We start from the raw sequence: 14,693 nt of genomic DNA, 5'->3' as shown, positions 1-14,693 counted from the left end.
CGTAAGTGGGAGGTTGTGAGTTCGACTCACGAAATGTTATTTACCTGATAAAAAAAAAAAATTTCAACCCCTAATTTATCCAAATCATCATAAATTCATGATCATATAGAAGGACAAGGTTTTATTGCAAATCTCCATCAAACGACCAAAATTTTATCAAATAAAGTAACATACCACAAGAAACTAACTCTCCTAAAATAGTCAAAACAATTAATTGAGTCTTAAAACCTAAATTTCAAGTGTAGGTGGCAGGATCGATTGAGTCAAAACAATGGATTGATTCTCCTGCAAATCACCCTGACCTCGCCAAATGGAGGACCAATCAGCGGGTTTATGCTCCCCATCTTGAGCATAGCAATCACAAAGTCCATGAAGAAGCTTTCCTGGCTTTCACTGTAAGTTTTCACTAGTGAATCTGTTTGCCCTCCGCTGAACAACTGCTGATCGGAATGGAGTGGCCCCTTCTTCTGGACAAGGTTCTTGTAGTAGCTGTTGTCGAACACAGTCGGAGTTTCAGCGTCGATGGAAGCCAAAATGGCGTCACCGGAGCCAGGGGTCTTCGGACATTTAGCTCTTCCTTGTTCGGCAAAGTCATTGTTGATGTTGTCCTCGTTGTATATGCGTTTCCTGAAGTTGTAACACTGTGCTTGGCCTAGTGTGTGAGCGCCTGACAGAGCAACCAGGTCTCGCTGGTTGAGGGCGGCGCCGCTAAATCTCAAGATGAGCTCGTTTAGGCTAGCTTTTGAAGTTGGTATGCTGATGTTGGCGATGATGGGGTTTGTAGCCCTCGCGTCTAATCTTCCCAATTGGACTTCCCATTTTGGCCCTCCAAGCTGCATTACACATAAACATGCATGCACTCAAACCATGTAAGATTATTTAGCCAAAAGAAAAAAAAGTAAGATTAATTAAAATTAAAGATTATTTAAAGCAAAATACGTGAATATGTGATTGTCATATATATAGTTATTATTGAGTCGTGACATCAACTACTATCTCAAATTAGGACATCCCACTTGAAGTTATTAATAAGTTACGATATATTTTGTTTTGTTGTGTAAGTGTATGCAATCAACTTTTTATGTATTATTCAATTTTAGTGCTTACAATGCCAACAGTGTCTCTTGCTGCAATAGCAACTATATCGGCACAAGAGACTCTGCCCGGGCACACTCTCTCGACGGCGGACTTGATTTGATCAATGACTTCGAATCCACATGCAGAGTTCTTGTTCGGAGGCACATTTTTCTCTCCTATAAAGTTCGGCGCATCGTCCAGGAGCAACGATGCATCACATCCCTGCATTGCCATGAATTAGTATCCATAAGACAACCAAAACTAACAATCATTAGAGAAATGCTAAGAACAGTAACGCGCATGAGCAATTTGACATATGCAAGTCCTAAATTTTGCTTGAAATTGTGTGCATATATAAAAATGAATAATGAGAAAAATTTACATTAACAAAACAATCGTGGAAGAATAGGCGGAGAAGACAGGCACCCATTCGGGGATTCTTATTGATTGCGGATTGGACAATAGGTTTCACGGTGGAGAAGAGCTTTGGACAAGATGAGGAGTAAAAAGCTGTCGAAAGTCCAGCGCTGTCGGTGCTCGCAACCAGAGCCAAGGTCATGAAAATGGCCATTAGGGGTGTTGAGTCACAAATTACTTACGCAATTGTGCCTCATAATTATGAAAATTGATTTGTCTTCCATGCTATTTTACCTTTTTTAATCCATTTCCTTTTATTCGTAGGAAACCTTGCATTGAGAATGAAATGACTATTTGAGGCTTGAAATGTGGAGATTTGAAGCTAGGGGAAGAAGACACGGAGATTGGAAGAAAATTGCAAATCGACTTTTCCGGCGACTTTTCCAGCAAACTTTTCCGGCGAGCCGCCACTCATGGAGGGTCTTTTCTCCAGCAAAGGAGGACCATGGTGGTGAGAATCTCCCATCACTTGAAATTCAAATATCTCCCTACACCTTGTCCTTTTATCACCTTGCCAATTTGGGACCATTTGGGGGACAATGGTGTAAGAGCATCTCTTGCACACTTGGGGACCAAAGATGACACACCTAGCTGATCAAAAAGAGGCCCAAGACCAATTATTCAGAATTCTTGACTCCATTCAATCATCTTCATCCTATCCAAGATCCATTTTTCTCTCTAGAGAAGACACCACCATTTCCACCACTAAAATCACCATCTCCACCTCTAAAACCTCCATTTCCACCACTACAACCTTCATTTCCTCCACCATTCAACACCACAACTCATCTTAGAGATCCCAAATTTCACTATTCTTACCAATATCAAGAGCTTGGAGCAAGGAGAAGGAGGTGACTACCACCACATCATGTTCTTGGAGACCCATCTCTACCACCTCTTCCGGCATCATCAATAGTCACCCTTTACTCTCTATCTCTTTATGTATTTGATGTTTAATAGAATGTTGAAGCTTGTGTATCTAGCTATGTGTGAATAGTGAACTATTTGGGGCTAGGGTTGAAAGCCCTAGCCAAACTTGCTTGGATTGATGTTTTTGTTTATAAATTGATGAAAATTCATGTTGTCATTCTCACATGCTAAGTCAATAGTTGAATGCATTACTTAGACCTAATCAATTTGAGTTATGTGTTTGCCATGACATGAAGTTTTTTCTAGAGATTGATTACCTCTAGGAAAAAAGGGAGCATGAAAGCACACCATGTGTGCATGTGAGGGTAGTGAGCTAAAATCACCTAGAGATAGGATTAGTTTGCTTGTTTGGTTACCTAAACTCTAAGCTTTATGCATTTAGGGGCAAATGATTGAGACTTATCCGGTAATTGAATTTGTCTCTAGGTAGTTAGCTCTAGACTTATCCGGTTAGAGTTAATAAAATGAAAGGGGTTTAAGCCTTAGTAGTCATATCCGGATGCTAAGAGGGTAGTTGGACAATTAGCTTTGCATCATTCATATTCAATTGCTTTAATGCTTGCAAGGGAGGCAAAAGGTGAAACCCGATGCCCTAACTCCCATCCATTTGATAACAACTTGTTTTGTTTAGGTTAGTTTATATTACTTGCTTTCATTGTTTCAATTTGAATAGAAACCAATCTCAAAATCAAAATCAAATCTCTACACACCATCTTGCACATACTCACCATGAACTTTGGTTCACTTGTGAGCCTTTGTTTGTGATTGTACATTTGCATATTCTTCTAGTTTTTCCTTAGGTTTTCCCTAGCTAGGAAAAGATTTACCAATCCTCGTGGGTTCGACATCCTTACTTAATCCCCTATTCTATAACTTGTACCTCTTGCACTAGAGGGTGGCTTTAATGCTAACAAGGGGATAAGAGGATGCCATTGCTGCAGTTATTGTTTAAGACGGTCTAGAATTGGTGTACGTATTATTTATTTTGTTCTTGGCATTGGTAGAACAGAGAAGAGGTTTAAGTCAAACAAAGAAGAGGTTTAATTTGTATGTGGTGAAACCAGCTCCACAAGACATGTAAAAATAATTGCACCTTCTGATGGAGTCAACACAATGAACTAGTTCAAGCACCATTAGATGATTTAGATCCCACCAATTAGCAGTTCCTACAAAATACGCCACTTGTATGCATAACGACCAGAAACATCTTCTTTTGACATAGTTGGCTTGAAATGTTTTTTTATATTTTTTTATTTACAGATCACTTATAAATTAATTATGGTTGAAATATATAGTGATAAAGGGTAAGTGCATGAATTTTGCTTTTGAGGGGTAAGTTTTATGTCCCCCCTCTTATGTGTATCTTTTTCTTTCCCTCTTATGTGTATCTTTTTCTTTCTTTTGAAATACAGGGGAGATGGAGAGCATTGTTGCTCTTCTATCTTCAATCTTAATTATAAAAAGGGGAAATTACTGGTCACTCCCTGTACTTTTAGGGAGTCGACAGTTCAGTCCCTGCTATCCTAATTTCGACAAGTTACTCCTCAGACTTTCAAATCTCACACAATTTGGTCCAAAATGACTATTTTGCCCCTCCCTTCCTCTTTTTGTTTTTTATTTTTCTCTCCTCTCCCCTCCTTTCTTCTAAAATTCATAATTAATTCATACGAACTCCGATATTTGCGTTCCATATATGTACAAGATCGTATCGATGAGCTCCACAACTTTAATGAAGAAAGTTTTTCCAAATTTTGTATGTATAAAAAGTCAATTTTCATGACCGCTCCAAATAATATTCGTTTTGAAAATCCACTTTCTTCTAAAATTCATAATTAATTCATACAAACTCTGATTTTTGCGTTCCATATATACAAAAGATTGTATCAATGAGCTCTACAACTTTCATGAAGAAAGTTGTTCCAAATTTTGTAAGTATAAAAAGTCATTTTCACTACCCCCCTAAATAACGTTCGTTTCGAAAATCTCCTTTCTTCTAAAATTCATAATTAATTCATACAAACTCCGATTTTTGCGTTCCATATATGTACGAGATCGTATCGATGAGATCTACAAATTTTATGAAGGAAGTTTTTTCAAATTTTGTATGTATAAACAGTCAATTTTCACGAACCCCCCCCCCCCCCCAACCACAAAATAACACACACACACACACTCTCTCTCATTATGCACATTTCAACCCAAGAAATATCAAATATTTGAATTATGAATATTGAGACTATTTCATAAGTAGTTGTACGAGAAATTCAGTTTCGTATCAATTTTAGTTTCGAAATGAACGTTATTTAGGGGGGTCGTGAAAATTGACTTTTTATACATACAAAATTTGGAACAACTTTCTTCATGAAAGTTGTAGAGCTCGTTGATACAATCTTGTGCATATATGGAACGCAAAAATCAGAGTTTGTATGAATTAATTATGAATTTTAGAAGAAAGTGGATTTTCGAAACGAATGTTATTTGTAGCGGTCGTGAAAATTGACTTTTTATACATACAAAATTTGGAAAAACTTTCTTCATAAAAGTTGTGGAGCTCATCGATACGATCTCGTACATATATGGAACGCAAATATCAGAGTTCGTATGAATTAATTATGAATTTTAGAAGAAAGGAGGGGAGAGGAGAGAAAAATAAAAAACAAAAAGAGGAAGGGAGGGGCAAAATAGTCATTTTGGACCAAATTGTGTGAGATTTGAAAGTCTGAGGAGTAACTTGTCGAAATTAGGATAGCAGGGACTGAACTGTCGACGCCCTAAAAGTACAGGGAGTGACCAGTAATTTCCCCTTATAAAAATAAAGTGCACGAATCAATACTTCAATAGTATAGACTTTCATAGATGCTAACAAGATAAAAATTAAAGACAATCATCCAAAAACAAGATAAAAAAGACGTGTCCAAAGATTTCGAACAAACTTCTACATTCTTCCAAGGCCATAGAGTACCTTCTATAGGAGAAATTGACAAAGGCACAACACATACTACTTAATAAAAGATCTCTTAAAACTATTTATTTTTATATGAAGGATCGATGCATAATATTAATTGGGCTTCCTGCAGTTCTTCCTAATCTCTCCATTGGATCCTGTGAGCGGGTTAATGTCTCCCATCTTGATCATTGCGGCCGCAAAGTCAGAAGTGAATGTGCTCTGGCTGTTGCTGTAGCCACGCACTATGGAATCGGTGGAGCCACCATTCAAGAACAACTGCTGATCGGAGTGGAGGAGACCTCTGTTCTGGATAAGGTTCTTGTAGTAGTTGTTGTCGAACGCTGTTGGAGATTGAAGATCAAGTGGAGCCAAGTTGTTGTCCCCTGAGCCAGCGGTCCTTGGGCAGTTTGATTGCCTTGTTTGAGCCAAAGTACTCTCCAAGTTAGTTTCATTGTATATACGAGCCCTGAAGGTTGTGCACCTTGCTTGCCCAATTGTATGTGACCCTGGTCAATTGTACAATAATTGTTCATCTCCAGACAAAAGAATTAATAAAAAAGAACAGCTGTTTCCGTCGCATGATAGCGTCGAAGTCTAGTTAAGAGATGATATCCATCAAAAAATTTATGATATATGGCAGACTATCCATTCAGAACTGTCACGTCTTACGTATTCATAACACCGGAGATCTTATGTACTTACCAGATAAAGCAACCATGTCCTTGGTGGAAAGGCCAAGAGCACTGAATCTGGAGATGAGTTGGTTTAGGTTAGACGTTGGAGGGGGAATGCTGTTATTAGCAGCAGCTTGGCTAGCAGTTCTAGCATCTCTTCTTCCCAATTTAACATTCCAACTAGGTCCTCCAAGCTGCAACAAGACCCATGTATAGTTAAATCCCGATGTACCTCTAGCTAAAACATGATTAGTGCCCACTTAATTACTAATTACATGGTTGACTTACGATAACAACGGAGTCCCTGGCAGTAATGGCTAAAATATCAGCACATGAGACCACGCCGGGGCACGCATTCTCGACTGCAGACTTGATGTTATCGATCACGTTGAATCCTCGAACCGAATTCTGATTAGGAACTGCATTTTTCTCTCCCTTAAAGTTTGCTGTGTCATCCAGCAACACCGAGCCATCGCAACCCTGCCAATATTTAGTTAGCAATGATTTAGTTATAGTTTAGACAACGACATTAAACATATGTAGACAATACGTTATTGACCCTTTGGATGACGAAATGTACGTTTGATGACTTTGAATCTCAATTAGGTAAACAAGAAGATTTACGTTGACAAAGCAGTCGTGGAAGTGGAGGCGGAGGAGGGAGGCGCCCATCCGGGCCTCGTTTTTTATTGCAGATTGCACGGTAGATTTCACGGTGGAGAAGAGCCTGGGGCAAGAGTTGGAGTAAAAGTTCGTTGAAAGTTGAGCTCTAGTGGTGCCCAGGAACAGAAGGAAAGCAAAGGTCAAAATGGCAATGAAGGAAGATGAAGCCATTGATAAGAAGCTATAAGTGGAGCTAGCTAGCTAGTTGGAGAAAGTAAGTACTTGATGGTACTACTTGTGTTGAACTGTTGAAAACAAGACCAGAGATGGTGGTGTTTATATAAGGGTCTTCTGAAGGTGATTAGGGTCGGCAGGTGACCTAACACGTAGAAATCTTAGTGCATGGCAATTGATAATTAACTCGGTTCAGAAAGGGAGTTTGATTGGTACAGAAATGAAAGAAAATCGAAGATAATCAAATAGGAAGATTACGCGGTTGAGATATGCTATAATAGAATGTGCATGCTGAGATTTGTCAATGGGTTCTAGTATATTAGGTTTAAGTTGCTATATGTCTTTTTTTTTTTTTTGAAAAGAGTTGCTATATGTCTGTGAAAGTGGGAAAGTTTTAAAGGCAAAAAAGGAAAACATTGACTAGTTTGGCTTTTGCTTTCATATGCAGTAATAGAAGGCATGATGATGAAGGAGCTTTAACCGAAAGTGTAGCTACTCGGATTAGCTACTAATTAAAGTGTGGCGACTGGTAAGTCTTCGAGTTCATACTCTTTAAATAGTTAATTACTTAATTACACATAATTAGACAGACTATGCGGGTTTAGGAATGCATGCTTCATTGGACTATTGGAGCATTTGTGTCTTCAATTAATGCTCAATTGTAGGTATTTGGCAATTTGTAATTATGTTACACAAATTTAAATTAGGGATTCTTCGTGGCTCATTATTGAGTATCATGCAAAGTGGCCGGGTTAGTTGTTGGTCGTAGTCCACAATTGAAAGAATTGTGTGGCTTGCATGCTTCACTTACACGTACTCCTAATGCATGGTTTATAACTTTTTTTTTTTTTGAAAGGATGGTTTATTACTTTATACTAGAAAAGACAACCGCGCTATGCCGCGGGAATTAGATTTATTAGTTGTTAATAATTTTGTATGCAGTGTTTAGTTGTTAAACAATTCTTTTTGTAATTCTGATAAAAAATATAATAGATCATAGTTACATAAATTTGAGAAATACAATTTTAGATTGTAGCTTAAGCAAATTATGGCCGATTCATAAACAAAGTCTCTATTGTGCAAGTTTTAATAAGCTGCTTGAACAGATTACACATTTGCGAGAACTACAATTACAAAAGGGAAATATGATTAATGAAACTCTTCCATTTTTAAGATTAAAAAAAAAAAAAAAAACTTACTTTAGGTATCATTTGTAGAAATTTACAAATACAAAACAGAATTGTTCATATAAAAAAAATAAAAATAAAAATACTGAAAAGATATGGCAAAATTGAAAAAAAAATAAGGACAAATTGTAATTTTAGTTAAAAATTGGGGGCAAAACCGTCATTCCAGTGTTACATGAACAATAGTGATGAACAGTGGATCTGCTGGGAGGCAGAAGGGAGGAAGATAGAGGAAAAAAGAACAGTGGCAGAGTCGTAAAAAAAAATTCAAATGAGGGCAAAATTGTCTTTTTAATAATGAACAGTGATTAATGGTAGTTTCGTATTTTTCCATAAATGCAAGGGCAAAATAGACTGTTCACTGTGCTTAGCACAGTGTAACATTGCATTCATGCTTTATATATGTATAATGGCAGTTAAGGAACAAAATCAAGTTTGACCGTGTAAAAATTGACGTGGGGAAAGCATAAAAGTTGATTTCAGGTTAAATTTGTTCTTCAAGTTACATTGTCACTGCTTATTTTGAAGGGGTTTGGTGCCCATTGTAGGCAGCGGACGGCTCCTCGCATGATTGAAATTAACTGTCATCCTCCTTTATTTGGTTGCATCGGGATAAACACACATGGAGAATAGAAAAGTAGTTTAGGGCAAGTAGGACGTTATGGTGGTTTGTTTCGGGACTATGAATGTGTTGTTTTGGGTGCTTTTTGCTCAAACTTAAAAATGCCTTGTATTGTTGCACTACTGGAGGTCATGGCGGTTATTAAAGCTATACAATTAGAGTGGGTTCGAGACTGGAAATTCGTATGGTTGGATGTGGACTCTATAATTGTTCTCAATTTTCTTAAATCTTCTCACCTTGTACCTTGAACTTCATGTGCATGGAATGGGCCGGGGTAATTGCTTGCATAGTATTTCTCAAATATAATTCTGTTCTACTCATATATTTCCGAAGGAATCAAATCGCGGACGCATCAGCAAGTTTTGAAACAATGAAACTATTTCCTCATATTTAGTTTGGTGGATTTGGCTCCACCTATCACTCATAGTCTTAGTAATCAGGAACGAATGAGTTTTCCTAATTTTGTTTTTGTTGTTGTTGTCAAGAAATTTAGTATAATTCTCTCTCTATGTAATTTACTTCTTTCAATTAAAATAATAATAAAATAGAAAATGCCTTTACGTATAATTGACCTAGTTGGCTAGTTTATATCATGCGCACTAAAGAAGGTTAAGGACTTCCAAACTCCCATGATTCATATGGAATAGGTAGCTAGTGATAAAATTCAATTCGAACTCGAAACTCAAAGTGATCAAAGCTCGACTCTAAATTGTGTAATTTTTTTATTCCGGTTATCCTTAACTTTGAGGTCATGAATTCAAATACTATAATTTCTCACTTGTTAGTTGCACCGAAAGATAAAGTTTTTAGGTCTTACTGTACAATAAAGCTATTGATGTTAATAATCTTCTTAGTTAGCATACAGAAAATATACATATGGGATTTTTCTATTTATTTCTTAACATCAGAAAAAGAAACATCGGCCCTATTGGTGTCAAGCATCAAGCATGGACTAATTTTGCCATTTTTTGTTTTCAGTCTCTTTCACATATATAGATCGATCATTGTGTTATAGGTCAATAGTTTTTTTTGGCTATCATTATAGGTCAAAATTTGATGAAATACTTTTGTCAAGTAGTTTAGATGAAATTCAACGTCTGGCTTCAAAAAGAGTCAGAATCATAATAAACATATGGAGCCAAAACATCTTTTGGCAGGTAAGCTACTTCAGAAATTTGAAGCACCAATTATCATTCTGAGTATTTCTACTTAATTTGTACTCTATGTTGAGTCACAAATTACTTATGCATTTGTGCCCCAAAATTATAAAAATTGATTTGTCTTCCAAGTTATTTTACCCTCTTTAATCCATTTCCTTTTATTTGTAGGAAACCATGCATTGAGAATAAAATGATCATTTGAGGCTTGAAATGCCGAGATTTGAAGCTAGAAGAAGAAGACATGGAATTTGGGCGAAAATCGCAAATCGGATTTTCCGGCAACTTTTCCACTCATGGAGAACCCTTTGTCCAGCCAAGGAGGACCATGGTGGTGGAAATTTTCTACCATTTGAAATTCAAATCTCTCCCCACACATTGTCCTTTTAGAGTTTTTCATGCATTTTGGGACCAAGGTGTAAGAGTATCTCTTCCATCTTTTGTCTCATAATGTAGCTGATTTTGAAGACACAACATACCTTATCTTTATCATCTCTTGAACCATTCATAAATTCTCACTTCACTTTCGTTCCATCTTCTCTCTACAACTCCACCTCCCTTAAATCCAAACACCAAACACCAAACTCCATCTCCACCACTCCCACCATCCATTAATTTCACAACTGTCTCAACACTACAAACCATCACTAGCTACTCAAGGATTCATTATCTCTACATCATTAATTAAGGAGCTTGAGGAGCAAGGAGGAGGAGACAACCACCACAACATCACACCATGACATGGGAGACCCATCTCCACCACCACTTCCACCACCATCAATAGTCACTTCTCACTTTCTATCTCTCCCTAATTACTTGATATATTATAGTATGTTGAAGCTTGTTTGTTTAGTTATGAGTAAGTTGTGAACTTGTTAGGGCTAGGGTTGAAATCCCTAGCCAACCTTACTTGTAATTGATGTTTTGTTTATGATTTGATGAAATTCATGTTGTCACCTTTACATGATAAATCAAAAGTTCAATGCATTTACTTAGACCTAATCAATTTGAGTTAACGTGTTTGCCATGACATGAAGTTTTTGCTAAGAAATTGATTACCTTTAGGCAAAAAGAAGCATGAAAGCACCATGTGTGCATGTGAGGTTAGTGAGCTAAAATCACCTAGAGATAAGATTGGCTTACTTGCTTGGTTATCTAAACTTTAAGCTTTATGCATTTAGGAGCAAATGATTGAGACCTATCTGGCAATTGAATTTGTCCCTAGGTAGTTAACTCTAGACTTATCTGGTTAGAGTTAATATAATCAAAGGAGTTTAGGCCTTAGTAGTCTTATCCGGATGCTAAGAGGGTAATTGGACAATAGGTTTAGCATCATTCATATTCAATATATTGCATTGTTGCATCAAGTGAGGTTAGTGGTAGACAATCCAAACCTCAACTCCCATCCATGTTTCTATAACCTTAGCTTAACTAGTCTTAGTTTACTTTCCTTGCATTTAGTTTAGTCAATCTACCAATCACTCAAACAAACAAACAAACATTCACTATCCATTTGTGCATAACATCATTCACTTGCCACAACTTGTAATCAACTTTGGTTTTGTGAACTTGTAAATTATGTGCATTCTTTCTAGTTTTTCTTAAGTTTTCCCTAAACCCTAAACCCTTACTTAATCCCCCTATTCTATAACTTATCCCTTATACTTGAGGGTGACTTCAATACTAACGTACACTCTACAAAAATAGATATATATATATATATATATATATATATATATGATGGAGAATTGTGAGAAATATATATCGTCAATTGAGAGTTCTGACTAGCTAAATTTCATGGTTGCTGTTAGCATTAAAGCCACCCTCAAGTGCAAGAGGTACAAGTTATAGAATAGGGGATTAAGTAAGGATGTCGAACCCACAAGGATTGGTAAATCATTTCCTAGCTAGGGAAAACCTAAGGAAAAACTAGAAGAATATGCAAGTGTACAATCACAAACAAAGGCTCACAAGTGAACTTAAGCTTTGGAAGCAAATAGAGCAGCCTCAGAGGAAAATAAGGCGAAAACCATCATCCTAATGACTCGTCATATAGATGATTCACTCCAGTATGAGTGTATGAATGAAGAAGACCTCAGAAGGCTGTGGGTCTCACTCGAAGAAAGGTTTGGCAACGTTTGTAACTCCCTGCTTCCTAACTTAGAAGTGAGATGGCATAGCCTCCACTTATGTGATTTAAGTTAGTTATTGACTACAACTCAGAAGCACTTCGCATTAAATCCTTAATGGAATTTTGTGGTAAAGAGTTCACATATGCGATGTTGATTGAGAAGACTCTCTCTACCTTCCCCGTCTCTGTATTGATGGTTGCTAAGAACTATCGAATCGATGTTACTGCAGGACGAATCAGAAGGTTTCATGAGCTTGTTGGAGCTATGAATGTCACTGAAAAGCATGACAACATCCTTATGAAGAACTATAATTCGAGATCCGTGGAAACAGAGCATATTCCGGAATCCAATTATAGTTGTGCCCCTAAGAGAGGGCGCCAAGAGAGAAACCCTAATCTTAAGGATATTTTTGGACGTTCTGGTCCATATAATCTCTCTACTTGGGAAGGTAACCGCCAAAATAGGCAAACACGGAACCAAAGAGATCAACGTGAAAAAAAAGAGGGAGGCAACGCCTCTGGCCATGTTGGTGGCGCCACCAACACTAAGAGCCATCTAAATGATGCTGTCAAAGCGCCTCAATCAATAGAGTCTGAGCAAAGATATGTATGTTCTCGATGTAGAGTATCCGGTCATTGGGCATACATTTGTAGCGCTCGTGAAGAAATTGTCACCGCCTACAAAGCATATTGTGAAGCAAGAGAAGCTCACGATGTGGAACAAGAAGATCAAGATGATGATCTAGAGTGAAGGGTTAAAGACTACAAATCTGGCTGGGATCAATAGATCGTCAATTATGTTTAAGTATTTATTTTTCCAAGAGATGTAATAGGCAATTGCCATATATTTTTGTAGTAAATGCCAATGGTTTCGTCTTTCTTCAAAGAAGGCTCACCCAAAGTAAGTGTGATGTCTAGGAAGGTTATGAGATTAGTGGTACTTAAGCGAGCCTTGCTCCAACGACATCTATCTACTCACCTGGTCACATTTATTTTGGAATTACGGAAAGAAGTTAGACGACTACCATTGTTTTGCATTAGCTAGCATTTTGGATTAAATTTTCTTTGGTCAAAGAGACAATGATGTAACTCCGTTGGCTTATGAGTAAAATTTTGAGTTCTTTTCATTATGACTCCATTTTGATTCTAAGCATATGACTTTGGGACTACGATGGCTGGGCCATCAGTATTAATTCAAGGACATGGAATAGCCAAAGTTTCCCTTGCCAAATGGCACCTTGATTACTGTCACAAAAACTCTCTATGCTCCTAGGGCAAATCACACCTATGAATAGCAAATGGATTCCATGCAAACACACATGTAGAGAACGAAAATGTGTTCCTTTGCAATACCTCTAACGATTGCGAACAAAGGCTCATTTTAGAGAACTTTATGTGTCTTTCTAGTGGACTCTATGTGACTATTTGAGCTATTAAATCCAATAAAGTTATTAGAGAAGATCTCTTGGATTTAGACACATATTGGCTTTGTCACGATAGGATAGGTCATCCTAGTCGTGATATGGTGGTCCATTTACTAAAGATTTCACACAGACATCAATTATCTCGAGCGAAACGAAGCATGAATCAAAAGTTGATTTCTGGACTAAGTGTGACCGACGCTGCTGCCTAGGGCACCGCCTCCGTCCACCACCAGGCTAGGGCTGGCGCAGTCCCTATACATGACGCCATGGATGGTGTCCATCATGTCCATCATGGTGATGGTGCCCCAAGTGATGTTGCAATCACCAACTTTGCTTCAAATAGCATTTCAGACGCTCATGCCCAACCAAAATTCTTATTGGTTGTTTATAAAGCCTCTCGCTCATTTTACAAAGCATGTTTCTTAGGGAAATTAGGACTGAGACCATCCTATGCAAAGGATATGAAAATACTCATTCTGTTCTTACATAGAGTCCGTGGGGATTATGTGGACTGATTCAACCAACTTGCGGAAGTTTAAATATTTCATGATGTTGGTTGACACGCAAACATGATGGTCACGTGTTATGCCATTGTCCCCTTGTAAATGATGCTTATGCTCCACTCCTAGCACATATCATATGACAATGGGCTCACTCCCCGAATCATCTTATTTAGTCAATTGGATTTGAATATGCTAGAGAGTTTACATCAAAGGCTTTCGTTGGTTATTGCAATAGGACTGAAGTTGGACATCATATTCCTATGAACACACCCAAATGGTATCGCGGAAACAACTACGATGGTAGTCCGGACATTGGTAATGTGCACCAATCTCCTCATATCCACTTAGGGTGATGCAATATCGCATGCAGTTATGCTAATTAATCTACGACCCACTGCCACTCAATCTACCTCTGCGTTACAGCTAGTGACTAGGTACAAATATCGTACTTACGCATATTTGAGTCTTACACATATTTGAGTGTGCCATTTATGTGCCAATTGCACCGCCACAGCGCCCTATGATGGGTCCTTATAGACGAATGAGCAACTACATTGGATTTGATATTTCAACAATCGTCCACCACTTAATGCCCCTGTTAGGCGATCTCCTTACCGCTAGATTTGCGGACGTCACTTTGATGAGATAGTCTTCCCGTCGTTAGGGGGAGATAAGAATACGGATGTTCTACAGGAACGATAGAAATTGTCGTGGTCTATCCCCACTATGTCTCATCTCGATCCCTGCTAAAGTGACGAGATCATACATATATGCTGCGAATATGCCT

General features: G+C 37.8%; 2 protein-coding genes across 2 annotated transcripts; both read right to left on the bottom strand.

Moving 5' to 3' along the window:
• Positions 1-109: 109 nt before the first annotated feature.
• LOC112171230 (peroxidase P7) lies at positions 110-3,644 on the bottom strand. Its single transcript, XM_024308444.2, has 4 exons — positions 3,602-3,644; positions 1,460-1,671; positions 1,108-1,299; positions 110-833 (listed from the first exon to the last, which is right to left on the bottom strand). Exons 1-4 carry the CDS (start codon positions 3,642-3,644, stop codon positions 264-266), a joined length of 1,017 nt encoding a protein of 338 aa, XP_024164212.1. The 3' UTR covers positions 110-263.
• A 1,610-nt stretch (positions 3,645-5,254) lies between these two features.
• On the bottom strand, positions 5,255-7,046 carry LOC112176670 (peroxidase P7). Its single transcript, XM_024314719.2, has 4 exons — positions 6,670-7,046; positions 6,334-6,525; positions 6,074-6,239; positions 5,255-5,877 (listed from the first exon to the last, which is right to left on the bottom strand). Exons 1-4 carry the CDS (start codon positions 6,877-6,879, stop codon positions 5,483-5,485), a joined length of 963 nt encoding a protein of 320 aa, XP_024170487.1. The 5' UTR covers positions 6,880-7,046; the 3' UTR covers positions 5,255-5,482.
• Between the last annotated feature and the right edge of the window lie 7,647 nt (positions 7,047-14,693).

Source organism: Rosa chinensis, chromosome 1 (assembly GCF_002994745.2).
Source record: "Rosa chinensis cultivar Old Blush chromosome 1, RchiOBHm-V2, whole genome shotgun sequence".
Lineage (NCBI taxonomy): Eukaryota > Viridiplantae > Streptophyta > Magnoliopsida > Rosales > Rosaceae > Rosa > Rosa chinensis.
The sequence above is the reverse complement of the archived record's forward strand: the minus strand, read 5'-3'. Positions and strand labels throughout refer to the sequence as shown.

What these genes read in the sequence shown, in the direction of transcription:
- LOC112171230 (XM_024308444.2), bottom strand. Translation starts at nt 3,644, where the DNA reads ATGTCAAAAGAAGATGTTTCTGGTCGTTATGCATACAAGTGGC. An exon ending in TCGTTATGCATACAAGTGGC is followed by an intron (nt 1,672 to 3,601) that starts GTATTTTGTAGG and finishes CAATTGCGTAAG; the next exon opens with TAATTTGTGACTCAACACCC. An exon ending in CAAGAGACACTGTTGGCATT is followed by an intron (nt 834 to 1,107) that starts GTAAGCACTAAA and finishes TGTGTAATGCAG; the next exon opens with CTTGGAGGGCCAAAATGGGA.
- LOC112176670 (XM_024314719.2), bottom strand. Translation starts at nt 6,879, where the DNA reads ATGGCTTCATCTTCCTTCATTGCCATTTTGACCTTTGCTTTCCTTCTG. An exon ending in CCAGGGACTCCGTTGTTATC is followed by an intron (nt 6,240 to 6,333) that starts GTAAGTCAACCA and finishes GTCTTGTTGCAG; the next exon opens with CTTGGAGGACCTAGTTGGAA. An exon ending in GGACATGGTTGCTTTATCTG is followed by an intron (nt 5,878 to 6,073) that starts GTAAGTACATAA and finishes ACAATTGACCAG; the next exon opens with GGTCACATACAATTGGGCAA.